Raw genomic sequence first — 26,959 nt, 5'->3', positions numbered from 1 at the left:
CAGCAAGTACTTCGAATATGCTTAACAAGAACTCTCAACCATGTCTCACATGTGGCATAGTGAATTTCGGTAAGTCTTGGAATGAGTCGAAGATTTCGCAACTAAGGTCATATTGTGGACTTCCAAGATGTTGCAATATCCCTAATGGTAAAGCAATGTTTTAAAAAAACTAGCCTCGAGGCGCGCCTTTGAGGCTGGGCGCTGAGGTTAACGCCTCTGTTTTGCTGAGGTTAAGGCATTAGAAGGTTTTTACACTATCATTATTGTATGACCTTGTTTTACTTGGAAAGAAAAAAAATCATGTTTTTCTGTGCACCCGAATAATTGATTTGTACAACTCTTTATGCCCCTCTAGATGTGGATTTTTGACACAACTGATGGAGATCCTCGACTTTTACGCTTCAGAAGTGGTCATAGTGCTCCTCCACAATGCATAAGGTATTTTAGTTGTGACATTATTTTAAGTGAATTTTAAATTCTTCCAGTGTTGTTGTTACCATAGATTTGGTGCTATAGGATTCACATATTCTACCCATTGATTTTATGATCTTGACTTCCATATATCTATGTTATCTTGTGGTGCTTATATGTACGAAGCAAAGTCCAGTTTTCTATTTCTCTATCTGTTGTGCCTTATCATGCAGCACTTCTGCACATCAAGTTAAGGACTTCCTCGATTTTAGTTTAAATTGTACGATAAATCATATGTAAAGGCTTTGGGTTTTCCATGATGCTTAAGCCATTGCTTTACTTTGAGGGTATTGGTTGGATTTCAACCTTCTTTATTAACCATGCTTGACTTCTAGGTTTTATGCGAATGGGAGACACATTCTATCAGCTGGTCAGGACCGTGCATTTCGCCTTTTCTCTGTAATACAGGTTCGGACTCTGTCAGCATCATGCTTTTTTACTACCATTTTTATTTTTGTTATTTATAATTCTCTTCAGTGTTTTATTTAGTTACATGTTGTTATCAGGATCAGCAAAGTAGAGAGCTTTCTCAGCGTCACATATCCAAACGAGCAAAGAAACTGAAGATGAAGGTATGGCTTGGAAGTACAATATCTTTGTCCTTATTTACAGTACTTAGTATAACTAAACTGTGTTGGTATTATTGCTTTTTAATTTTTTCTTTAATTGAATTTCACATGACTCTTAGTTCTTGGACAAATCATGATGCATGCACTAAAAATTTATGAAAGCACATAAATTAGTTGAAGGTTTGTCTTTTTTTTTTTTGCTTGTAACACAGGATATTCTATTTATTGTGTTATTGAATGATAGTTTTAATTATGGATTTCATTGAGGATGGTTGTGTTTCTTGTTTTTTCTTGTACTTTTTTACTTAAGATTTTTTTTTTTTTTTTTCGCTTACTATGAAAACATTTCGAAGTGAACTTGATATGCATACACTACACTACATGAACTCAGATGTGATTGCGTGATGTGGGTATGCATACAAATGTCTCATTTTTTGTTTGTTTGTTTTTATGTATTTTCAAAAATCTGTCCACACATTTGAGTGTCTGGTACCCGTACTGTTACCAGTGTCTTGTTTTGTTGACATTATTATGCCTGGGTGAATTGAAGGGTCCATGTGATGCTTTATGTCGCTTTTCAGTGAGGTTCATCCATGAAGGATGATTTAGGTCCCAAGATCAGGCCACGACTGCCTTTTTGTATTTATATTTAAGTCACCATGATGGGTGATCATGAGACATGTTGATATCGTACCATTCTAATGATTTCATAACATATTAATGTGTTGCAGTTTGGATAGCAATGAAAAGAATGTCTGATCGTTTCTCAATGTTTTTAAAATGTTCAAAATCAGAAAATGTCTTAGATGAATCCATAAATTGATCACACCACTTCTTCATCCTCCCTCTGTAGAAAATATGGAAGAGAATGCTTTTTCTTATTAATTTTTCTCTACAAGATTACAAGGATATATATACATGATACAAATGTATAGGTAGGACAAGGTAGGATGGCTGTAGGACGGCTAGTGTGTAGGTAGGACAAGGTAGGACGGCTGTAGGATGGCTTGACGGCTGTAGGACGGCTTATTCTTCCAATAATAATATTATATACAATTACACAAGGACTCCAACCATATTCCTTATTTGTCTAACACTCCCCCTCAAGTTGGAGAGTGGATGTCAAGAACTCCCAACTTGCGTAACATACCCGAAAACTTTTCTTTCCCAAGAGGTTTGGTAAACAAGTCTGCCAACTGTTGTGCCGTACCCACATGCTTGGTCTCTATTGTGCCATCTACAATCTTATCTCGTATAAAGTGACAATCCATCTCAATGTGACGAGTTCGTTCATGAAAAACAGGATTGGCAGCTATATGTAACGCTGTTTGATTATCACAAAATAAAATGGAAGGACCATCCAAAGGAATGTTCAAATCCTTCAACAAAAAACGAAGCCAAACTATCTCGCAACAAGCACCTGCCATGGCCCTATATTCCGCCTCTGCTGAAGAGAGCGAAACGGTTTTCTGTCGTTTCGTCCGCCAAGAAATCAAAGAACCGCCCAAGAATACACAATACCCAGTAGTCGAACGGCGAGTGATAGGGCAACCTGCCCAATCAGAATCACAAAACGCAGTTAACTTGGTCTGGTTGTCAGAACGAAATAATAAACCTTGACCTGGAGTAGCCTTCAAATAACGAACAATACGAAGCGTAGCATCCATATGAGATATCCTTGGCTCGTGCATAAAACGGCTTAGAACATGCACAGAATAGGTGATATCCGGCCGAGTGATAGTGAGATATATTAACCGACCTACTAATCGTCGATACTTTTCAGGATCCTTGAGAAGTTCTCCTTTATCAAATAATTTTGTGTCATCCATAGGAAAAGCAATGGGTCGTGCTCCCAAAAAACCATAGTCCTTGAGAATCTCTAATGCATACTTGCGTTGAGAAATATAAATCCCTTATTTGGAACGAGAAACCTCAATACCCAAAAAATATTTTAAATCATCAAGGTCTTTTATCCGAAAATGATCATGGAGAAAAGACTTCAGAGAATTAATGGCACTAGCATCATTGCCTGTAATCACAATATCATCCACATAAATGAGCAAAGCTGTGAAAGAAATACCAGACTTTTTAGTGAACAATGAATAGTCAGCTTTGGATTGTTGAAAACCGGCAGAAATGATGGCACTAGTGAATTTGGCAAACCATTGGCGAGAAGCCTGCTTAAGACCATAAAGTGACTTGTGAAGGCGACACACAAGATTCTCCCCCTGTCGCCGAAGACCAGGAGGAGGAGACATATAGATTTCTTCATGTAAGTCACCATGTAAGAAAACATTATTAACATCAAGCTGATGAACAGACCAAGACTGACTAGCAGCAAGAGCAAGAAGACAACGCACCGTAATCATCTTAGCAGTAGGAGAAAAAGTGTCATGATAATCAATACCTTCAGCCTGAGTGAAGCCTTTAGCAACCAAACGAGCTTTGTAGCAGTCAATAGAGCTATCGGAATTATGCTTGAGTTTGTACACCCACTTACAACCAATGGGAATTTTGCCAGGGGGCAAGGAAGTTAAAGTCCAAGTACCATTAGCATGTAAAGCTTGAAGCTCCTCAGTCATAGCACGTTGCCAATTGGGGTCAGTGGCAGCCTTGGCAAAGGAGGAAGGCTCCACAGTCCGACTGATAGAGTTAATGTAAGAAAAATGCCTGGGAGAGTAACGGTGATAAGAGAGAAAATTACAAAGTGGATATCGCGTACCTTGTGTAGAACGGGGTTGCAAAGTCGAAGATGGGTGGGATGGCAGAATCACCTGCGAGCAAACGTAGTCTTTTAAATAGGATGGAGGTTTATGGGCACGGGAAGAGGTGCGGGGAAGGGGAGGATTAGTAGGTAGTGGGGGGGTAGGGATGTCCGTGGGTAAAAGGGTGAAAGGTAAGGAAGTAGCGGGGGGGGGGGGGGGAGGAGGGGATGCCGAGAGGGCAGGGGCATGGGGAGGAACGGGTAATGGGGCAGCAAGGGAATCTGTGGGAGGCATGGAAGGGGAGGAAGGTGATGGGTTATATGTAAAGTCCAGAGGGGGTGGGATGGGTAGGGTAGGCGAAGAGGATGGGATAGGAGGGTGAGAAACGGCATAAGGGAAAGTAGTTTCGTGAAAGATGACGTCTCGACTAGTGAAAATGCGGTGATTGTCGAGATCGTAAAAGGTATAGGCCTTTTGTCCATGAGGATAACCGAGAAAAATGCAATGATGAGCCCGAGGGGAAAATTTGGTGGTGGGAGTGACAGAGGTGGCATATGCCAGACAACCAAAGACGCAGAAGTGGTCATAAGATGGGGTTTTCGAAAAGAGAACCTCAAATGAGGATTTATGATGGAGAAGACGGGTAGGGAGACGATTGATGAGATAAGTAGCGGTAAGAACACATTCCCCCCAAAACTTGATAGGAAGATGGGATTGAAAACGAAGGGCGCGAGCGGTTTCAAGAAGATGACAATGTTTTCTTTCAACAACGCCATTTTGTTGGGGGGTATAAACACAAGAAGTTTGTAAAAGCACCCCATGATCAGAGAAAAAACTATGAAGAGATAAAAATTCACCACCATTGTCAGTACGAATGCATTGGATGGTAGTGCGGAATTGGGTAGTGACATAAGACATAAGCAAAAAAATCCTTAATTAATTGTTGAGTGTCGGATTTATGTTTCATGAGGAAGACCCACGTAAAGCGAGAAAAATCATCCACAATGGTTAAGAAATAATGAGCACCAGAAAGAGAAGATTGACGATTCGGGCCCCAAATATCACAATGAATTAAAGCAAAAGGGAAAGTTGATGAAATTGAACTCAAAAGAAAAGGTTGACGAGTTTGTTTTGCCAATGAACAAACATCACAAATATGACTAGAATCAAAAGTACAATTAAGAGAGCTAGATGCTAAAGCTTGCAAACGAGTGGAGGAGGGGTGACCAAGATGCTTATGCCAGAGGGAGGAGGGAACGGTAATGATGTTGCAGAGAGGTTGACGGGTGGGGAGAGAAGAGGTAAGGGCCACAAGGTAATACAGATCGCCACGTCGCTTACCCACATCAATCATCGCCTTCGAAACCAAGTCCTTGGGCAAAATCAGTAGTGAGAACGGCATTGGCCTGAGGAGGGGTGGTGGTGTCACGTAGAGCAGCTAGAACACGGGAGTGCTGCTTGGCAGAGAGGTCAGGCATGGCAAGCTGCAAGTCATGCAAAGTGGGCTGGGCCCCGTGCACTTGGTGGGTCGCTGGAGTAGAAGAGGAGGCGGGGGCCTGGGTGCCTTGCACGTGATGGGCCTGGGTGAAATTATGGGGCCGGGAAGCAGAAAACCGTGGCTACCGGGGATGACTAGAAGGTGCATGGCTGCGGGAAGAACTGGAAGCAGTGGCACGGCGCGGTGGTCGCCACGGTTGGCCATGGAGGGGATGGCCAACGGGATAGCCATGAAGTTTATGGCAGGTGTCTTGGGTATGATAATCAAAATTGCAGTAGGTGCAGTGGAGGGGAGGACGGGCCACGAACAGCCATGGGAACGGCAGAGAAAGCTGCCGAAAAAAAAAATTAGGGCTAGGGTTATAAACCTGCTCTGTATACCATGTAGAAAATATGGAAGAGAATGCTTTGTGGAAAATATGGAAGAGAATGCTTTTTCTCATTAATTTTTCTCTACAAGATTACAAGGATATATATACATGATACAAATGTGTAGGTAGGACAAGGTAGGACGGCTGTAGGACGGCTAGTGTGTAGGTAGGACAAGGTAGGACGGCTGTAGGACGGCTGTAGGACGGCTTATTCTTCCAATAATAATATTATATACAATTACACAAGGACTCCAACCATATTCCTTATTTGTCTAACACCCTCCCTCTCTCTCTCCATTTCCAAATGTTTTGCATCCTTCTGATGCGTGTCATGCTTCTCATGATACTCTGTTGATGAAGCATCATGTAGTCAAGACCATGTACCATGGCTTAAACATTTATACCCATTTCCTTGATGGTTAAATGAAACATTTTATCGCGTGAATCATAAGTTGACAAATCTATTTGAGCTCGCTGATAGTTTAACTATGTAATTTCTGTTTTCTTTACCTTTTAGGAAGAAGAGATAAAACTGAAGCCTGTCATCGCTTTTGATTGTGGTAAGGTCTTTCTCTCTGTGTAACTTTCTGCATTTGTTTTCATTTTAAACTTCATTGGCTCTTTTACAACACAATTTTTTATAGCACTTTACTGAAATACTACAGAAATCCTAAAAATTTCTGTAGGTTGCAATTTACAATCTTATATTTCAATGTATATTATGATTGAACATAATAAATTTCAAATTTGTTTTGGTCTCTTCTTGAAAAAAAATTACTGGTTTTGTTTAAAAATCAATACCATAGATTTAATGTAGTTGAAGTCATTAAGACTGGTGTTAATTCCTATAATCCATATTCAAGATGAGAAACCGTAACATTTTTGAATCATCTGATTTCTTTATGCGACAAATATCTTCAGCTGAAATAAGAGAGCGAGATTGGTGCAATGTGGTTACATGCCATATGGATACTGCACAGGCATATGTATGGAGACTTCAAAACTTTGTTCTTGGTGAGCATATTCTGAAGCCAAGACCGGAAAACCCCACACCAGTGAAGGTTAGATTCTCCTTGAAGCCTTGAATATAGCTCGTTTTTTGTAACATCCATTTTCCAAGGTTGAATAATCAAATTTGGAATTACTCTCTTTGGATTCATATGATTCCCAATGAACCAGTTCTAATGACTATGCTCTGTGCAATCTTAAAGACTTGTTAAAACCACTTCCATACTGAATCATTTTTTTTAACAGTCTACAATATTAATGAACAGTTTTCTGTTGTTGGTAATAGGCTTGTGCCATCAATGCATGTGGCAATTTTGCCATACTGGGGACAGCGGATGGTTGGGTTGAGCGGTTCAACCTCCAATCAGGAATCAGTCGACGCAGTTACATGGACACGTCAGAAAGAAGGAGCTTTGCCCATGATGGGGAAGTGGTTGGAATTGCTTGTGATTCAACGAATACTGTAATGATAAGTGCAGGATATCACGGAGACATAAAGGTCAGTCTTTATTTCTTATTTCAAAAAATGATGCTCAACCTTTATGTCAGAGTTACTGGTAGGCAGGCTCACATAATAGCATACGAGGTCTGTGGTGCTCAAGGCGGGATTTACATTGATTTATGAGGGTGATGGTGGTGGGGCTGGCCTAAACCTTGTTTGTTGAAAGATATTACAGTTTTGCATGAAGATGCCTTTTGCCCTTGTATATATTGTCATCTTGAGTTATAAGAATCAGCAAAGTAAAGAAATTTTCTAAGCTTCCCAAGTTAAAGGAAGAAAGAAAATGGCCAAGTGTAGTTGGATGTTTCATCATGCCTCACTTGTTTTGGCCTGCAGGTTTGGAATTTCAAGGGACGTGATGTAAAATCTAGATGGGAAGTTGGGTGCTCCGTTGTGACGATTGTATACAATCGTTTGAATGGTAACTTGTGTTTGACATATTTTTGCCATTTAGAGTTATTTGGCTTGGTTTTTTGGCACCATAAATGCCTTGGATAATAATGTGATCAAAATAACTTTCAGGTCTTCTGGCTGTTGTGGCTGATGACTTAATCATCCGTTTGTATGATGTTGTGGCATCAAGAATGGTTCGTAAATTTGAAGGTCATATGGATCGTATTACAGACATGTGTTTTAGTGAGGATGGAAAATGGCTTTTGTCATCAAGTATGGATGGAAGTCTTCGAGTCTGGGATGTTATTTTAGCAAGACAAATAGATGCATTGGATGTTGACGCGGCTATAACAGCATTGTCTCTGTCACCGAATATGGATGTTCTAGCGACTGCGCATGTTGACCAAAATGGGGTCTATCTTTGGTTAGTCTTCATTTCTATTGACTATTGAATTTTTATTCGGAGGTTGAGTTTTTAAATGTGATTGTTATGCATATAGAGTGGACGCTTCTTTTAAAGAAAAACCTTATCTAATCAGGAATACAGCAACAATGGGAGACTAAATAACTGACGCAGAACATAATTAAGAAAACAGCGTTAATGATTACAGCTCAATAACTCAGCCTACGGCTTTCTTCCAATCCTGCTCACCTAAACTGTACTCTCTCCAACCTTACCCTCTATAACCTTTGAAGACCCTTCCATACCTTTCCATCCAAATTACCCAGTTTGGAGCCAAGACACAGCAACCTCATATAACCTTAGGCCTTATCCCCTCCACCAAATGCATCATGATGTAGCATAGAACCAGTGGAAAGTTAAAAATATCAATTATCTTAAAATTTTAAAGTGAACGGTTTAGCATGCAATAGATTGTTTAATATTGTAGTATTTCGTATTTTCATTCCTTATTTTTTACCGGAAATTAAACCTGACAATTTGAACAGGGTAAACCAATCGATGTTTTCTGGAGCTTCAAAAGTCGATTCTTATGCAAGTGGAAAGGAAGTTAGGAGTGTTAAGTTGCCATCTATCTCTTCAACAAAAGGTTCTCTAGAGGAGGACTCTGACGAGCCTATTGTGGACCATCCACAATCCAAAGATGCTCCTGCATTTACTACTCTTGACTTTCAAATTCCTGATCTTGTTACTCTCTCATTATTGCCTAAAAGCCAGTGGCAAAGCTTAATCAATTTAGACACTATAAAGGTACTTTCTACTGGTGGTTATTGTTCAGATTCCAAACATTTGACTTCATTTGGAAATATTATATATTACATTTGTATCTGTTTCCCTGTACATTTTGTTGGTGACTGATCAGTAATTATGTTGTGGCTCTGCTATGCCCAGGAACGGAATAAACCAATTGAACCGCCAAAAAAACCCGAAAGGGCTCCTTTCTTTTTGCCTTCAATTCCCTCTTTTTCAGGAGAAATATTATTTACGGGATTAGAAAACAAGGAGGCCAAAGGTGATGACGTAGAACACACTAGAATAAAGTCTGGTCTGGCACCATCACAATTCTTGCAACATCTTCAGTCATCTGCAGAAATGAAAAATTGTAAATACTTTTAATCTCTTAGTACTGTAATATTCCACTTGTAATTCAGTTGTAATTTTGCCTTCTTGATTGTTGTAACATCTATGCAGGACATAATCGTCTTAAATTGTGTTTTTGGTTGCAGTTTCAGCATTTACTGATTATATTAAGAGTTTGTCTCCATCGACTCTGGACATGGAGCTTCGAATGCTTGAGATTGTTGATGATGAGGATGAGGAAGAACTTGAAAGCCGCCCAGAATTACTTTCAATCGAACTGCTCCTTGATTATTTTATACATGAGACTTCGTGCAGAAACAATTTTGACTTTGTACAAGCTGTAATCAAGGTGTTTCTGAAGGTATAGATTTCTCCTTTTTTGCTTTTAACCAATTAGTAGTGTTATCAGAAGGCTTTTGGAGCTTTTTCAATTCCAGTATATACCGACTTTTGCTACTTCCATTTGGTGCTCAAAGACCCTCAACGTCAAATAACCTCTTTCATTTACTTCTTTTTCTTCCCTGAACAGATCCATGGTGAAACAATTCGGTGCCAATCAAGACTGCAGGACAAGGCCAGGGAGCTCCTAGATATTCAATGCAAAACATGGCAAAGAGTAGAAAAGTTGTTTCAAAGTACTAGCTGCGTTGTCGCATTTCTTAGCAATTCACGGTTTTGAATGGCCCGAAATTTTGTCTCTGTATTTCTGATAATATTTCAGTCGAGCGATTGTTCTGCCATTAACTAATACAAGCCAGGACTGATTATGATTCAAGGATTCTGAGTTGCAAACTTCAACTGAGAGTCTTCACTTATTTCCATGGAGTACTGGTTCGAGGATAAGTTATATATTCTCAGATGTGTAACGAAATGCTGAAAATTTCCTATCTGTAAAATTCTGTTGTAATATAGTTTTCTGCAACTCAGCCCCTGTTCGAACACTTTTGAATTGCATATCCATTTTTCTTCCGGATTGTTTTCAAATACATTATTATATACAGACATTAGATTCATCAATGTAATATCAACATCGTAGTAGGGTTTTGAAAACGCCAATGAAATACATCGTTACATGACCATCTTACACATTTTCTAGCAAGTTGATTTGTACATTTACACGGTCAGAATACGCGATTGCGATACTCTCCAAGGGCCCATATGGGGAAGATGTTTCTGTACGCAGAATAACTGATCATGCAGTTCTTGTTAAACACTCCCATGATTTGCTGTGAAAATAAAACAAAGTAATATTAATTGCAAGATAAATATTATTACATGTATAACATTCGACGCTAGCTTATAAATATAGGGAAATTGGATTTCCGACACTATTTTTTCTTGATGCACACTCTTGTTTACGACACTAACTTATCAAGAAATGTAATTGAACAACTGTGTGCAGAAGAAGAAAACCGGGTGCGAAAATCTTTCTCAATATACCTGTTGTGGGAAATCTCCATTCTCCATCTGTGAATTAATCAACAGCTTTGCTGCACGGTGCAAGGGCGCAGGGTCCCTCTCAGCCTAATCAATAAAAACGGTAAAAATAATATTACACGTGAATTTATCTGCTATTTCTATTAGCATATCTTTTTGTAGAAGAAACAAACATAGAGTGAGACACACCTGCCCTGCATCAATAAGACCCAGCATTGCCCATCCAGTGTTCACTATATGTGGCTTGTTCCCTTCGAGGTTTGTGTATACCTATTTAATAACAAAATATTGTGTTATGCTATAACATAAATGTCTTGTCAAATAGTCTGACGACATATTAACATCAAAATGTTTCTATATTACAACCGAAAATGTTCTCTTACTGTAGTGTTCTCGCTACATAGAAGTTTTACGTTGTTTGACAAGATGTTGACAGTGTTGGGTTATTCTCTATATTACCAATTAGTTTTATGGTGGAACCTCAACTTTCTACCCAAGAAATCATTACCATTTTATGGGATAAATCATACATCCCTCCCCATCTTTGAGTTATAATCATTGGTCCCTTACCTTGTTTTGGCATGAAAGGTAGCTCTCTCCCCAGCCGCCTGAATCAAGTTGTTTGGACAGCAAGAAATCACATGCTTTTCTAATGCTATGACTTGTTTGGTAGGTCTTACCGCCAGCCACCAGCCCCTTTATCCCAAACCATGTTCCATAGGTGTAGCAGACTCCCCAAGACCCATACCTGAAACATTATTCGACTGATTAAAAAATTCCATGGGGCAAAGTGAATAATTCAGGAAGTATAACAATAATTAGCCTTAATTTAATTAGTACTCTTCTAATTAATGAGTTTTACGTATGGAGAAGGAAATTACCACGAGCCATCAGGTTGTTGTATGCTCTCGATGAATTTGACTGCCCTTGCAATACATGCTAATATTTCTTTCCTCCTATGTCCTGGATATAATTTCATGAATGATTTAAGGCCTTGTATTGCTGCTGATGTGCATTCCACGTACCTACATTTTTTTAAGAAGATATATATTATTTGATGTAATTGCCTTGGAAAATAAAAGTAAAGAAATAACTCAAATTATCTTTGGAGCTTACTGATAGTCAATGATGATATCTCCGAACGTTTCAGCTGGATTGATCATCTGGTATTGAAATATGTCTCAGATTCTCTCAACAAAATTAATTAACCACAATTAACAAGCTTTTACTTTAAAAGATTGAAAAAGAAAGAATTGCTTCTTCACCTCCAACCAGGGGTAAGATCTTGTGAGTTCATAGGAAGCAAATCCTCCAGTACTGTTCTGTTGTGTTCAAGAACAAAATTTAATTTAAGCATAACAATAGACAATTGAATGGACAGAAACCAGACTCTACTGTATTATTGACATTCTCTCACCAAACTTAATTGTCAGACAAAGGCATATTTTGTGTGAACCTAGATAGTCGACTCATGCAAGAATCGACCTGATCAATTATTTACATTCATAGTCTGACAACATATAAATGTTCTTATATTGTCAGACAATCTCATGACAAGAGAACTTACAATTGTCAGAGAAGCTTAAGCTATTTAGTTCCATGTCTACTTAATCAACTGCCAATAGAATTGTATAAGATACTAATCACTAAAACCATTTTTTACCTGTAGGGATAATATCACATTAACAGCATCATATAGGTGATCAGTCTGTACGGCTTCTCCTACTATTTCAGACGGTATACTTGATAGTAAGAGGGCTGCCTGTAAGCAGTCGGATACATAGTCAATTGAGATGGTGTGCATAGTTTTAGTCAGCATATCATTTCAGAAAAAATCATTTGCGCGACAGATCTTTGTGCGACAAAAGTTTAGTCGCGCAAGTGTATTTAGCGCGACGAAACTGAGGCGCTGTCGCTCAAGTGCGCTGCACCAAAAGTAAAGTAGCAAAACATTTGCGCGATGCGAATATTCGTTGCGCTAAGGGACTTTGCACACTAGAAGCCAACTCAAAAAGATTACCTTCAAACCTTCTGCCGTACAATCTGAGACAGGCCAGCCATTGTCTGGAGTGGAGAAGGGCCATCCACCCTTGGAAATGTGACGGTACCAGTTACCAGGGTTTCTGGAGCTGTTTGTCCGAACCTTAATTGATTAAAAAACAGTTAAGTAGTTTTGCATGCAGTAGTTTTGGCATATATATATATATATATGTTTTGGCAGTGAATTTCAGACGATATCTAGTTTAAATTAATACAAGTTATTTTGAGTTTAATTACTTGTGTGTTTTTTATAAAATCGTGCGCCTTCTTCAGCATTGAACCAGATTCAGTAAAGAGGTTGGTTGCAAGGATTGCTTGAACAGCCAAAGCAACATCCCAACATTGAGATCCATTATATCCCTATACATGATCAAAATAATGTAGGTTCAGTTAGTCCCACATCTTTTAAAAAATAGAGAACTATTATTAGCACTCCGAAAATCTAATTGTGCACTTCTCATAAGAGTATTTTTGATCCAAATATAGAAAGTTTAGAGTGCATAATTAGATTTTTAGAATGCTAATAACAATTTAAAAATAATAATAATCTCATCATTTATTAATAAGAGATAAATTATGTTAAAAATTCTTTTTGAGGACCTGCATTTTCATTCCATCTTCAGCAACCCAAAGATAATCTTTGATTCTTGAGAGATGATGCTTGTATGGTTTTGAATTTGGATCCTCCGCCCAACAACAAATCATGTTTAGTACCTGTTTATATAGACAATGCACTGGGTACATTTTTCTGATAGAGTAATACCTTATTTTATACTAAAGTATAAAGGAGATGGGCTAAGTCACACAATAATCATACAGCCTGCTTTTCTTCTTGGTTCAAGGGCCATGAGTATTATATAAATAATATCAAATATTTATTGTGTACAGTTGTATTCTCCTTTTTATTTAATATTTTTAAACAAACCTTATTGACAGGTCCAATGCAAATATATTGAGTATTTTCATCCTCATAGTGTATGTGTTGCATTATAGTGCGGAGAGCCTTTTGCCTTAGTTTAGAGAAGGGCCATCCCTTCAGAAGAGGCTCCCCAACCTTATGAAGAGATCCCCACAACATGTCCTGTAAAACGGGATGTGGGTAATACAAATCCTCCTGCAAATTTAATATGGAGATTAAAACATGAAATAAATTTAGGTTTAGGGTTTCGATTATTGGTCCAACTCAACCAATAGAAAAAGTATAATTAGCAGTTGAGCCAACAGACCGACCCTAAACTTAATAACCTAATGATCTAATTATAATTATAAAACATTTCTTTTTCCTTTTTGAGCTGGAAGTTGGAATAAATCAAGACATCAAGCATATTTCAGACCTAACCTGCCCACCACAGTTTCCCCTTTTTCTTTTGTTTTGTTATGATGTCTAAACTTTAGGTCATTCATCTTTCTAAGGCTAATTACACTTTCTTTTCTTTTCTGTAAAAAAAAAGGGTTTAGGAGGAGGTGAGGCTACCCATCTCAGGGTTAGGGCATACCACAAGTCTTTTTCTTTGTCTTTTTTGAAGATTGTCGACCAAGAGGAATTGCTGGCAGTAAGACTCGAACTTAGACCTTGGCCTAGCTAAGAAAATAATTCTTACAAACTCAACCAACCCTCGTTGCGCTAATTATGCTTTCTTATATCATTTGAGTTGAAGCTTAAGAACAAGCCACGCACCTATTTATTTTCAAAATTAAACTGTTAATTAATTACTATATATTATTATCCGTGTGTATATTATATCCTATTTAAAACATACCAGATTATGCAGAAAATGATGTCATGAGATCAGATTTGGTTAGGTAATTAGAAAGAAAACCATCCCATTTATAATTTGTTTGTCAAATGACTCCATATCTGATCCTTAATTGGTTGAGCGGGTCTTACATCCTTCCTTCCACCAAATTTGACACTGCTTTGTTGTCATCCTTCCTTATTCTATATTATATTAAACTCTTATTTTGTATCTGTTGCACAACTTCTTATTCACGTGAAAGCTATAAATGTTTTAATCGTATTTGTTGCGATGTTCATGAATGGTTCATAATATTACAAAGATTTGAGTCTTTAGACCATTAAGGATGTGGTTACTTTGCCAATTTGTGCAAGTATTTTTTATGAGAAAAAATAGAGATGAACGGTTTCTGTTCATCTTCTCGCCATATCAAAATATACTCCAGATAGGTCAATTGCAAACCACAAAAAACATTTTGAAAGAAAAATAATAGACGAAGTTAAGCGATAGATGGTACTTGTATAACTTTTTTCTCTTATTTAATAAGAAAAATAGTAGAATGAATACTACACGTAGTAAGTACCTTAGCACATAGATTTCTTGCTTGATCCCAATCAATCAGGTGATAGGAAAAGGTATAAAGTTCTCTCCTGAGAGATAAAATAAGTCCGTCGATAGGACCTACAAATCTCTTTCCGTATAAATATGACATGGGCAGATAAACCATCCTACAGTGACACCACATTCGACCTGCACCATCATTGCATGCATATGATTACATGAAAATCATTTCATGATTGACTTTTAATTATATTTACTTCTTAGCTTTTTCTTTTAGGGTTTAGAGTTAAATAAAAATCTCACATATTATACACGTAAGATGGAGAAGAATAGAAAGAAAACAGTTTGATTTATATATACCTGGGTGTATTGGGAGAGAGTAAGGTAAAAGCCACAGTTCTGGGGGCAGAGGATTGTTTCCGCTCCATTCATATACACCAAGCACCTGCCCAATTCCATTCCAAATTAAGTTATGCATGCAATTAAAATACATATTAAATTGAGTACGACTGAACATGATGAAGGCTTTATATAGCTAGATTCACGTACGTCTTTTCATGTATGAACATATTATGCCGCGACCAAGAGAACGGTTAATGTAAACATATATATATATATATATATAGAGAGAGAGAGAGAGAGAGAGAGAGAGAGAGATAGAGAGAGAGAGAGAGAGAGAGAGAGAGAACTTTTTCATCGGTAAAGAATACATCGGGCCATCGACAAGCTATAGGGTTAAGGTCTAATATTGTCATGTAATTTTACCTCTGTCACCTCATTCGATGGTGAGTCTCTTGCATGATGAGACTTGGAGCCTTGAGAGGCTGATGAATATTTCAGTTTAATTTTTGTTTGTTTGTAATCTTACTTCCGTTTGTTATCTTAATTTTGCCCTCTAGTACACAGAATTTGTGAATGTTTCAACTGTATTCTTCTCACTGGGAGGAAATATATATAGTTGTATAACCCTAATGACAATTAATCTAGGAAATAATATACGAAATGTGTTAAGGTAAGAAATCCTCAATACAATCAAATTACAATATTTATCTTCCTATTCTAACAAGTGCAACCACAAAAAACAAAAAACAAAAAAAAATAAAAAATAAAAGTAAAAGAGAGGTGTCACTCTGTGTTTTTCTTTAGAATAATACTTGTGTGTTAGTAAAAAAAAACATTGCTATTTAAGGATGCGTATGAATTCCTGCTTAAAATTTTTTGTGGTCAATTTTCAGAAATACATGCTTATGATCGAAACTAGTCATATGAAAATTACTTTGCAAATTAAGATCATCTCTATAAAAAATAAACTAAAGAAAAAATTAGTATCCAATCCATAGTTTATAATGTTCATTGACTGATACCTTATCAGTTTTGAGATTTTGATCAAAATCTCTAGCATTAATGTATTAATGATTTACATTTCAGTTACATAATTTTTAAAATAAAAATTAGTAATTGCTTTAGGGTTTTAATACTCGCATCCTTACTAAATTCCTAATTAATTTTCAATTCAAAACATTTCCAAAATATAAAAAATAAAATTAGAATAAGTTTATACCCATTAATTTTGTTCAGTGTTCTAAAAATCGTTCCAGGCGGTCTAGACATTGGGCGGTGGAGGCCCGATGCGATTTGGGGCAAATCGTTTACAGAAATCGGGAGGGAGCTAGGAGCTCCCTAGGCGGTCTAGACGCTCTAAGCGGTGCTAGCTAGGCGGCATGTCTAGGCGGATTGAATCTCGTTGTCCTCCGCCGCTGCTTCTGCAACTTTTGTTTCAAACTCTCTTCTTCGGCTCTATGCACAGTTCGTATCATCGTCTTCTGCACTGCTCTAAATCATGCTATCTGGTTTAAGCAGACTTGCATCTGCAACTCAAGCTCTCGTGAAGCCACACTTGAAGAAGAACGAAATTTACAGAGGGAAGAGGAGGAAGACGAAACAGAAAAATAACCAAATAGGAGACCAGATGTGAGAAAGGAGGAAGAGGAAACGGAATCAAAATAAAGGGCTTTTGGTATTCCAAAGTGTCAAAAAGGTATTGTGATGTGCACCACTTTACTGTATTTACTGCCATTGCCCACCACTAATTAATCTTATCATTAAATGCTATAATTGATTGATTTATTTATTTTTGGCACTATTAAATCTTTGACATGGGATTGAGAGGTCGAGTGAATCTTTCGACTTGGGTTCCACCGATTGTAGTCATGGGTTTTTTTTTTCATTCTTTTTTATTTTTATTTTTTATGTTGTATTATTTTTTTTTAAACACCAAACCATAGTATATACTAAAAATCTTAAGTTACAAAATTATATATCTATATATTATTCTTTTTAAAAAATAACAAGAAATTTATCTATATATATATTACTCTTTTTGTAAGTGTCAATATGCACTTATTTACAAGATATACAAGAAATTTACCTAAATCTACCTAGGTTGCCTAGGCGCTAGCCCACCTCCGGACTAGCGCCTAGCGTTTTTAAGAACCTTGATTTTTTTTTTTTTTTTTATAATAAAAAAATTTCAATTTCAATTTTTTAATCTTATATGTACCCATTCATATACCAATTTGTTATATGTAAAATGTAACTCTTTTATATGAAATGTACCATTTTTGTTTTGTATAAAATTCATTCGAACTTTTTTCTTATCCATTTTTTAACTTATATGAGTACATTTTATTTCGTTGATTTGAGAATGTATCTATGTCAAGTTAATAGAAGAAATTTAATAATGTTATTAAGCCTAAGATATATATATATATATTTTTTTTTTTTTTGAAAAATGTACCCATGTTTTGGTTAGTATTGACGAACATACCCATGTATGTGTACACACACGCACACAATATATTGGAGAGTATAATTTATCTTTAATATTTTTTTATCCCATAAATTATGGGTTTTATTTAAAATTTCATTATTATAAATAACTACAAATTTTATTTTTAATTTAAAAAATAATAACTACATAGAAATACATTATTACATTAATGTCAAAGACTTCAATAAAAAACTGAAAATCACAAATGTTTCAGTCAAAGAACATTGATAGTTAAGGACTGCATCCAAAGTCTCTCTAAATTAAAACTAAGGTCATCAACTGTATTAAATGGATAGGTGGTTCATAATACTACAATCTATTGACTAAACAAACGGTCTATTTATTTGTTATAATTGATTGACCAAACGACCTTAATTTAATTGATTTTTTGCAAAAGTAATCATCCTTACAGAATGATTCATAATATGCCCGGTTTAAGTTATAAGCATGAAGTTTTAAAAATAGACCATGAATAATTTTGAGTACAAAGTATTACTCGAATATCCAAGTACTATTCTTTTCTTTAAGTCCTAGCCTTACTTTTCATTAAAATGTAATATCTATCTAATAGGACCACATTTCTTTTGGTCAATATAGGACCGCATTTTTGTTTTAATTGGTTAATATAGGACCACATCAATAATGAAGATTTATTTATTTAATTTTTGTATCTGTGCGCATATTAACTTTTTCCTTTGATTTTACATTTTGAAGATTTATGCATAATAGATACTCTTGACATTTTTTTTAACAAACAATATTTTCTACACTATCCAAATAGAGAAACTATTAACACTTAAAACCAAATTGAGAGAATTTGTTAAGAAAAAAAAAAACAATTTGAGAGAATTTGTTAAGAAAAAGGATTGCTTACTGAAAGCCACATCTTTCCCCATGATGGTATGAAGGTAACTCCACCACGATCAAGAATCCATTTTCTTGCCTTATCCATTGCGCCATCACCACCGTCAATTTCCTCTCCAAGCAATCTCAAAGTGACATAGGACAGAGCTGTACAAAACATTGTGCTGGGCCCTTCTATATGCAGTCCCCAACCTCCATCTATATTCTGCATTTTGTTTATCCAATTTAGTTTGCAGGAAAGGAAAAGTGTTAGTCGTACTCTCTCATAAGTCATACCCAAGTGCTAGCACTATTTAATATAAATAAATATCCTAGTAAGATTAATCTTCACACATCATGAGCTAATTTGTTGTTATACCATAAAAAAAGAGTTAAGGATCGAACACAAAACTAATTGAAAATAGAATGAATAGCCAAAATTTTATAAACTTTTGTAAGATTTCTTAACGTTTCAATGTCACATATTTTTTCACAATTAATTGTAATTTGAAAATTTTGAATAGGAGTTGGGGCCTCGAGAATTATTAAAAGTCGCATCAAATAATAGAGATCTAATAGAGATGTGCAGAATTATACAAAGAATCATTTTATCTATTAATAATATACCCATGCAAAGACAAGGGATCAGTTGAGTGGTTTAGTTATGTCAACCCCATCTTGTTAATTAAATTCTGAGATCAAGATAATTGATTGGGTCCTATTCCTAATAGATGGCAAGTCAGCCATGTCAATTGACAGGTAGCAAATCATAAAGGAAAAGAAATTAAATACTTGATTAGTATACCTGGTGGTTATACAGATAGTGGCAGATCTCCTGTTGATGCTGGTCATGCGGCAAGATTGTATGAAGGGCCCCAGTTACATATAAGCCAACAACCTACGACACATTTCATTGCTTAAGTTAATTAGTGTGTTATAAGAGTAAGACAACTCTCATATTTAGTGTAGTCATATGATGTGAACAGTATAATAATGTATGAAATTCATATAAATAAAGATTAATACCAATTAACCGTAATGCTAATGTTGACTTGTATGAGAGTTAAAACTGACTAATTTGTATGATTGATTTGCAACGTTGGTGCATGATATAAGAGATGCTCGATTGCAAAATAAGAAGCTAGCTAGTTAGAGTTCATGAGTTACTGTGTCTGCAATTATTTTATTGTTGCTAATCGTTCTTTATATGATTATTCTTGTTCTTCATTAGCTAGTACATCATTGCATACATGCTTAAAGCTCCTGTTTGTGTAAGATTATTTCTATTCCAAACAAACAAATAAATAATTAAGGGTTTTAACAAACATTTAAATATACAGAAAACTAACATGCAGCAGAAACAACAACAAAAAAGGGGGAAAACAAATAAAAGACGAGAGGTGTATATATAAACAGATGGTCAAACGGTCTCTTAGTATTTAAAATTGAAACGAATAAGCGAAAATAGTGGACCATCAATAATGAAGGAGCCAGCTTGATTTTATTGTAAAGTTGTTTTGCATACAATTGTATACTAGTTATTGTGTATATACAAACATTATTATTTGGTGGTATAATTGATGTATATCCTATTCTATGTATTTACAATAATAAAATGCATAAATATGATTACGACATAGAATTAATGTATATTATTTGTATGATATATATATATATATATATATATATATATATGTGTGTGTGTGTGTGTGTGTGTGTGTTGGTCTCTGTGTTGGAAACTAGGAACAAATTGGAGGGAATGAGAGGGAAAAGAGGGGACCATTAATGATAAAGAGAGATTGAACATAATTCATCACTTGTTCAATAATAAAAAGTTTTTTTTATAGAAGGATGAAAGAAAGATTTTTGCTTAAAAATTTGTGATAATTAGTTTTCTGATACAACGAAATGTTTACACTAAGGGGCCGGGTAGCTAGGGAAATAATTTGGTATCGACTTCACCATGCATGAAATTTGCACTTAAAAATCTCTCTCACAATTGAAAAATACTACTAAATTATAGTACTAAGTGGAATAATTACTACCAAATTATATATATATATATATATATATATATATATTGGGTCGACAGTTTCATTATCATGTTACACTTATTTGTGATATTTTATAATTCTATTTGAACAACTACAAGTGGAAGAAAAGGGGACCATTTATGTAATGAGAAGGAATTAATCAATATAGTATGTTTGTATGAACACTCCATGAATTTTCGAGGCATATATACATCTATTTATACCGCCTTCTGAAGTCAATAGTGTTTAATTATCACTCATCACCATCAAAGAGAAGATAAGATAATTGAGAAGCTGTTTATATGGAAAACCTTCATAATTTGGACATGAATAATGGCATTTTCGTCAAGTCTATACAATTTATGTGGCTGCATATAAAGTCATTCATTAGTTTTATTACAAGGGCTCATATCATATGAGAACCTTTAGTGTGATCATCACATCTTTATTCAGTGTTACCAATAAAATTATGTTAGAACATGAATTTATTCATTAATATATACTTTAGGCCCACGAAATATCAGCTCTATTGTTTATCCATATCACAAAACCTTCCATGACTTATCGGTTGACTTGCTTGAGGAATAGTTTCACAAAAATGGAGACGAACCGGAATAACGTCTGATCTTGTTTCTAGATTGAGTGGAAAAGGGATATATGAAGCTTGCTATGCTCCTCTTTATAACAGTTGGATTATAATTTCATATACAAGTACATGCACTCATAAGTTCAGTTTTGTCAAATATGCCACTTTACGCGTAGTGATATATTCCGAAAAACTCACTGAAAATCCTTAGGTTAATTCAACTATTTACACAGAAAGATATGTTTATAGAAAATCGTTCCAAATCACATATGTGAGGTTGCAGAGTCTAGAACTCTAGATCTTACTTTGTCCAAATCTCTCAGATTATCTTGAAGCAACGTTGCATATATTACATTTTTAAATAAATTAATTTTTCATATATTTAACAATATATTAAAGAAAATTGGCTAAGAGTTTTCTTATTAAAAAAATGCTAAAAGGGGCTTTCTAATAAAACTCCCTTATTTTATTTGACGTTTTGGTTTAATCCAACGAACGCTATTATTTATTTTACTTTCGAACAACGTGAATGGTTTTTTGAGCTCCATTTGCGATAAAGCTAGTTTATAGCTAGGGCTAAATAGGGGTTAAATATTGAAATCTTACCAAGCCAGGTAGAAGAAACAAAGGTCCACCATAGTCACCAGGCCAGAAACCATCGTCAGCCTGCAGAGTTGAGTAATATCTCAAGGCCCTCCTCAACGTGATTCCCACTGCTTCCTCGCTTATTACTTCCTCCTCGTCACCACTTTTGTCTTTCACCTGATCTGATACTACTTGCTTCTTTTCACTTGCTTCCTTTGCGAACTTTGTATTTATTATATGCACACATATCCAGAATTCATATTATTTCATATCATCAGTTTCAAATAATGATCTTGTGAAAGAAATCATTCACGCACGTACAGTGAGCTGAGTCTCACCTGAAGTCTCATTAGGAGATCGGAACTATGTTTTGTGCGAAAACGATTCTTGTGAAACTCAAGACGAACTTTGTCCACTTGAGCTCTCTCTTCCGGTGTTCCGAGGTTTGGATCAAACTCCCAATATTGTCTTCCGACGTGATTGTTCACACTTGTAAGCCATGGCTCTCTGCCTTCTGAAAGCTTCAACCTCCACATTATATTCTTTTAGCTAATAATTAGACACACTAAGCACACTGCATACATGAGAAAACGTACCATGATTAACAAAACAATCATCTTTGTGTATTTGTATCAAAGCTAAACATGACGATGAGTAGAACCTGGGGGTAAATAATAGTGGAATGTGATTTTCCGTGTGAGATTGCACAAATTTTTACAACAAACAAAAGTAACATGAAGAAAATTAACTTTCTAATGATCATGTGCAATATATAAGCATGAATTAAAGGAAAGTGTAAGAGGAGAGGAAAGGTTTCCTTAGCTAATGCACTTACGTTTTGGGTATGGAGAAAAGTGTATAGTTGGTCAAATAGCTCAATTTGTGATCTTCTTAGTGTGTCACAATAACGTCCTTATATACATCTTACACATGACATGATTACCAAAGTACCCATCGACATGGTATTTGTTGTGCTCTGGTCGGTCAATGCAAAACCAAATTCAGATTATCTCACCAAAATACAAACCCACAATTGAACAATTTAAAATACAAGAAATAAAGACACCGATAGAATTACGAAGTTCAGCAAAATCCTACCTACGTCCCCGGAGAGATATTGCTCTTCACTATGAGAATAACTAGTACAAGATACACTTGAGTTAAATCGACATAACTCAAACCCCAATCCCTTGTACACTCACAGAATTTTCCCAAGAGCCTCACTCTACCCCAAGTGTTTCTCATTCTCACTCTCTATTTTCTCTCCTTTGTGTTCTCCTCCGGATGCTCTCTCAATGCATAACTATTTCCTTTGCTTATAGTCATGCACCGATAATTATGCCAACAACCAAGACCAAGAAAATCTTAAGTTCACACGGCAACACCCTTTTCTATACCTAGCCTATAGAGTACAACTTTTCTCCATTTGCCATTTCATGCATAAAAATAAAAAATGCACAATTGTCTGCAAACAAACACAAAGTCAAGATTTGCTTGCTTCCAACTTTGGTTGGGCAGTCACCTTGTCTTCTATTGAAACAAGGCTTCCATGCCACAACCGAAAGCCAAGCATTCAGAAAGTTACAATTACAAAATTGTTGCCAACTCATAAGTACATGAGCCAAACACAACATTATTGTACCTTTTTATTTTTAAAGCTATGGTCAATCACACTTGACATCGATCTTATACTATCTAAAAACAGTTGGGTTCCCACTCCACCAAGAGAACCCAAATTTAATTAACGTTGACATGTGTGTCAACATGTCTAAATTTATGGGAATCACGTGGAAATCAATTGATTTATATGTCTAAATTTTGTAGGAAATATTAGACGTGTGGGAGTGGGTGTGGTGGGAGGCGGGGTATGACATAGGCACGGTTCTTTTAGGAAATATATAAAGTTTGTAGTGTTGTAGGCAAGGTTCTAAAAATCGCTAGGCGCTAGTCGGGTGGCGTGTAGGGGCCTAGTGTCTAGGCGCCTAGGCGGGCGCCTAGGCGGATTTATGTAAATTTATTATATATCTTGTAAATAAGTGCCTATTTACACCTAAAAAAAAGATTATGCTTGTATGGATAATAAAATAATGATAAAATGCAAATCAGGTACACCATTTCCATAAGTATACCACCATGAAACCAAAAAAAAAAAAAAGCACACAATTAATAAAAAAAGATAAAAAATTAAAAAAATTAAAAAAAAAACTGCCTGGGTGCTGCCTAACTCTTCGCCTAGAAGCCACCTAGCTTCCAACCGATTTTTCCAAACGCCTTGCCCAAAATCGGGGCAGGGCTCCACCGCCCAGCGCTTAGGTCGATTTTAGAACAGTGGTTGTAGATATAATTTACTGAACAATTATGGAGGCCAGAGAGAGGGGTGCGGCGGCATAGAGAGAGAAGAAAGAGATGTGTAATTGTGAGATGTGTGTTATCTCACACCATTGTGTCTTTATTTATAGTAGTAGGGAAGGTAAATTCCTTACCCCAATAGGATTACAACTCTAATATGATAATATCTAGTCTAAGAGATATGGTAGAATCCCATAAGGATATCCTAGTTATGATAGGATTTACATAATCACATTCCTAATCTAATAGGACTGCAACACTCCCCCTTGAGTGTGTAAATACTCAAACAAATAGCATATCAGGTCTTCAGCGATGAAGTAAGTACAATTGATGAAGTTGTCGGCACAATGAGCGAATGCGAGTCTCAAATCAACGGAAGAATGCATAAAAGGTAAAACTCACAAAACCTCGCTATGGTAAAACCCATATACTAAAGAGAAAAATGAGAAGTTGCATTAAGTCAAAACTATACATCTTCTGGACGCAATGAGAAGAGCTCACAAGGGTATGACCAACCCACGATAGGTGCCTCGTCAAAACCTAGTTAGGTAGCAAAAACCCAGTGGGAAAAATGCTCATAATCGTAGGTAAAAAAAAGTATATTAAGATCAAATGAGTATACTTTTGGATACTCCCCCTGAGTTTGATAGAACTTCCAAATGAGAACTACAAGCATTGCATATGAATAGTTAGGCGTATCAATTCCTCAGAAAAGCTTCTGGAAGGTTGACTTCGGCAGTGATGTCGTGTAAAGGTCGACAAGGTTATCTAGGATCGGCTTGCATGACTTCAATCTCCTGATGTTTTACTGATGTAGATGTACACACAATCTGTCTTGCCGTTGTCTTCGTTGATGGATCATGTCTTGCTCGGGTTGATACATGCGGCATAATCTTCATGGATCGTCGTCGAGACTCAACGATAAATGAAAACAGCAAGTACTTCGAATATGCTTAACAAGAACTCTCAACCATGTCTCACATGTGGCATAGTGAATTTAGGTAAGTCTTGGAATGAGTCGAAGATTTCGCAACTAAGGTCATATTGTGGACTTCCAAGATGTTGCGATATCCCTAATGGTAAAGCAATGTTTTAAAAAAACTAGCCTCGAGGCGCGCCTTTGAGGCTGGGCGCTGAGGTTAACGCCTCTGTTTTGCTGGAATGGGAGAAAGGCTTCGTCGGAGACCCCGAGGTGATGGAGGCGCGCCTCAAGGAGTCTAGGCGCCTTGTTTGCCCTTTAAAAAAATAAAAAAATAAAACCATCCAAACCCAAAAAGTTGCCGTTTGGGTAAGGGTTTTTTATTTTATTTCAGATTCCGTATACCATACCTTCGATCGTCCTCTCCTTTGCCTTTTTCACCTTTTTCTTCCGCGCACCAGAACACACAGCCGTCATTTGGAGCAGCACCAGTCGCCATGTCACTGTCACCCCAGCACTGTCAGCAAGCCCACAAATCTCAAAGGTTAAGGTTTCTGAAATTTTGAAAAAGTTAGGGATTTGATTTTTTATTTATTTTTTTTTTTTTAAACTGATGTGAACTGTGGAGCATTCTGGGATAGGGGGGCTGGGTGTGATATAAATCTGGATCAGTGGACTGGGGAAGTTTTTCTAGGGTAGGAAATAAAAGGCAAGTAAAAGAAAATAATTAGGGTTTAGGAAGGTGAGCTCTGCATCCAATAAAGCTTTTCTGGAGTAGTTGAAGGACTATATATTGAAAGTAATTTAGGTACAAGTGTCTTGTATGAAGTTTCTTTAATTTACTCCTAATTTCTTCTTATTTTATTATGCAACATTAAACACAAAGAGTTAGAGGGAGGGAATGGCCAACCAACCGTTTAATTTAAAGCTTGAAAGTAAGCACACATAACATAAACATAGGGATTAAGAAGAAAAAGGGTCACATTCAATTGACTTCCCTGCATGTTTTTCTATTAAGGGCTGGTTGAGGATTCTCTGCATTAAGGGCTGGTTGAGGATTCTCTGCATGTTTTTCTATTACACCATCCAAAACGATCCAAGGGTTATAATAACGATGCCACGTATTTAATACTTCATTCTTTTAATGTTGCAAAATAAAAAGTGTCTTGTATATTGAAAATCTTTTGAGCTTTCAACACAGGGTATTACACATGAAGTCAAATTGTTGTATCTATTTTAACTTTTAAGTTACCGTTTATGTATGCATAAGCCTGCCCACTTCCTGTTGTATGGTCTCTCGATTAGAAGAATAATAAATTGAGTATGGTAATCATAGTAATTGTTCCAAAATACCTGGAAATTGTTGGTGTATAAATTAATAAATTGTTAGTTCATTAACTGTATGCATCGAATGTTTATTGTTTAGGCATTGAAGAATATGGCTTCTTCTTCTAAGAAAGATTTTGCTTGGCAATGGTCAAAAGATTTGGATCCTATCACCAAGCACTTCTATTATGTTTTTTGTAACCACAAATGCACGGGTTCAATTTCTAGATTCAAACATCACTTGGGTGGTGTAAGTTCGGGAGGAATGATAAGTTGTAAAAAAGTCTCACCCAATGTGAAGGACGAATGTTTTGCTAATGCTATGGGAACTATAGAAAAGAGGAAAGCTAGCCATAAGTTGTGTCATGGTGGTGGAGAAGAAAGTGAAAGTGTCGATATGGGCACAACAAGGACACCATATGTAAGTAATGGGAGTGGGAGAGTGAGTGCCACACATTCACAACAAACCAGTTCTTTTCTACCACCTAGGTCAAGGGGACCACTTGATAGGTAAGTTACATTGGTAGCTCATCAAACCACATTGAATACACCTTTCAAAAAAGAGGAAAGAAGACAAGCATCCCGAGCACTTGCGCGATGGTTCTACACTAGTGCCATTCCATTCAATGTGCCAAACAATAAATATTATGTTAATGCA

The 26,959-nt window shown here is 36.3% G+C and overlaps 2 protein-coding genes across 2 annotated transcripts; one reads left to right on the top strand and one right to left on the bottom strand.

Moving 5' to 3' along the window:
- Window positions 1-292: 292 nt before the first annotated feature.
- On the top strand, window positions 293-9,831 carry LOC148690069 (U3 small nucleolar RNA-associated protein 21 homolog). The gene is made up of 12 exons (XM_088687591.1): window positions 293-438; window positions 807-879; window positions 978-1,043; window positions 6,131-6,173; window positions 6,535-6,674; window positions 6,908-7,120; window positions 7,460-7,544; window positions 7,646-7,940; window positions 8,465-8,726; window positions 8,868-9,078; window positions 9,203-9,417; window positions 9,586-9,831. Exons 1-12 carry the CDS (start codon window positions 356-358, stop codon window positions 9,733-9,735), a joined length of 1,836 nt encoding a protein of 611 aa, XP_088543717.1. The 5' UTR covers window positions 293-355; the 3' UTR covers window positions 9,736-9,831.
- A 112-nt stretch (window positions 9,832-9,943) lies between these two features.
- On the bottom strand, window positions 9,944-22,596 carry LOC148690068 (cycloartenol synthase 2-like). Its single transcript, XM_088687590.1, has 19 exons — window positions 22,543-22,596; window positions 22,046-22,281; window positions 21,729-21,929; window positions 19,309-19,401; window positions 18,535-18,729; window positions 15,191-15,275; window positions 14,853-15,019; window positions 13,459-13,647; window positions 13,134-13,247; window positions 12,771-12,893; window positions 12,514-12,636; window positions 12,157-12,255; window positions 11,759-11,815; window positions 11,610-11,656; window positions 11,375-11,518; window positions 11,064-11,241; window positions 10,683-10,763; window positions 10,497-10,580; window positions 9,944-10,282 (listed from the first exon to the last, which is right to left on the bottom strand). Exons 2-19 carry the CDS (start codon window positions 22,241-22,243, stop codon window positions 10,178-10,180), a joined length of 2,283 nt encoding a protein of 760 aa, XP_088543716.1. The 5' UTR covers window positions 22,244-22,281; window positions 22,543-22,596; the 3' UTR covers window positions 9,944-10,177.
- Between the last annotated feature and the right edge of the window lie 4,363 nt (window positions 22,597-26,959).

The sequence above is a fragment of the Pyrus communis genome, chromosome 16 (genome assembly GCF_041283825.1).
Source record: "Pyrus communis isolate YQ-2024b chromosome 16, ASM4128382v1, whole genome shotgun sequence".
NCBI lineage: Eukaryota > Viridiplantae > Streptophyta > Magnoliopsida > Rosales > Rosaceae > Pyrus > Pyrus communis.
The sequence above is the reverse complement of the archived record's forward strand: the minus strand, read 5'-3'. Positions and strand labels throughout refer to the sequence as shown.

Coding starts and splice junctions, on each gene's coding strand:
- LOC148690069 (XM_088687591.1), top strand. CDS start 356: ATGTGGATTTTTGACACAACTGATGGAGATCCTCGACTTTTACGCTTC. Junction 1,044..6,130: donor CAAAGAAACTGAAGATGAAG/GTATGGCTTGGA, acceptor TTTACCTTTTAG/GAAGAAGAGATAAAACTGAA. Junction 6,675..6,907: donor AAAACCCCACACCAGTGAAG/GTTAGATTCTCC, acceptor TGTTGGTAATAG/GCTTGTGCCATCAATGCATG.
- LOC148690068 (XM_088687590.1), bottom strand. CDS start 22,243: ATGTGGAGGTTGAAGCTTTCAGAAGGCAGAGAGCCATGGCTTACAAGT. Junction 11,242..11,374: donor CAACAACCTGATGGCTCGTG/GTAATTTCCTTC, acceptor ATAATGTTTCAG/GTATGGGTCTTGGGGAGTCT. Junction 10,283..10,496: donor ATGGAGATTTCCCACAACAG/GTATATTGAGAA, acceptor TTATTTTCACAG/CAAATCATGGGAGTGTTTAA.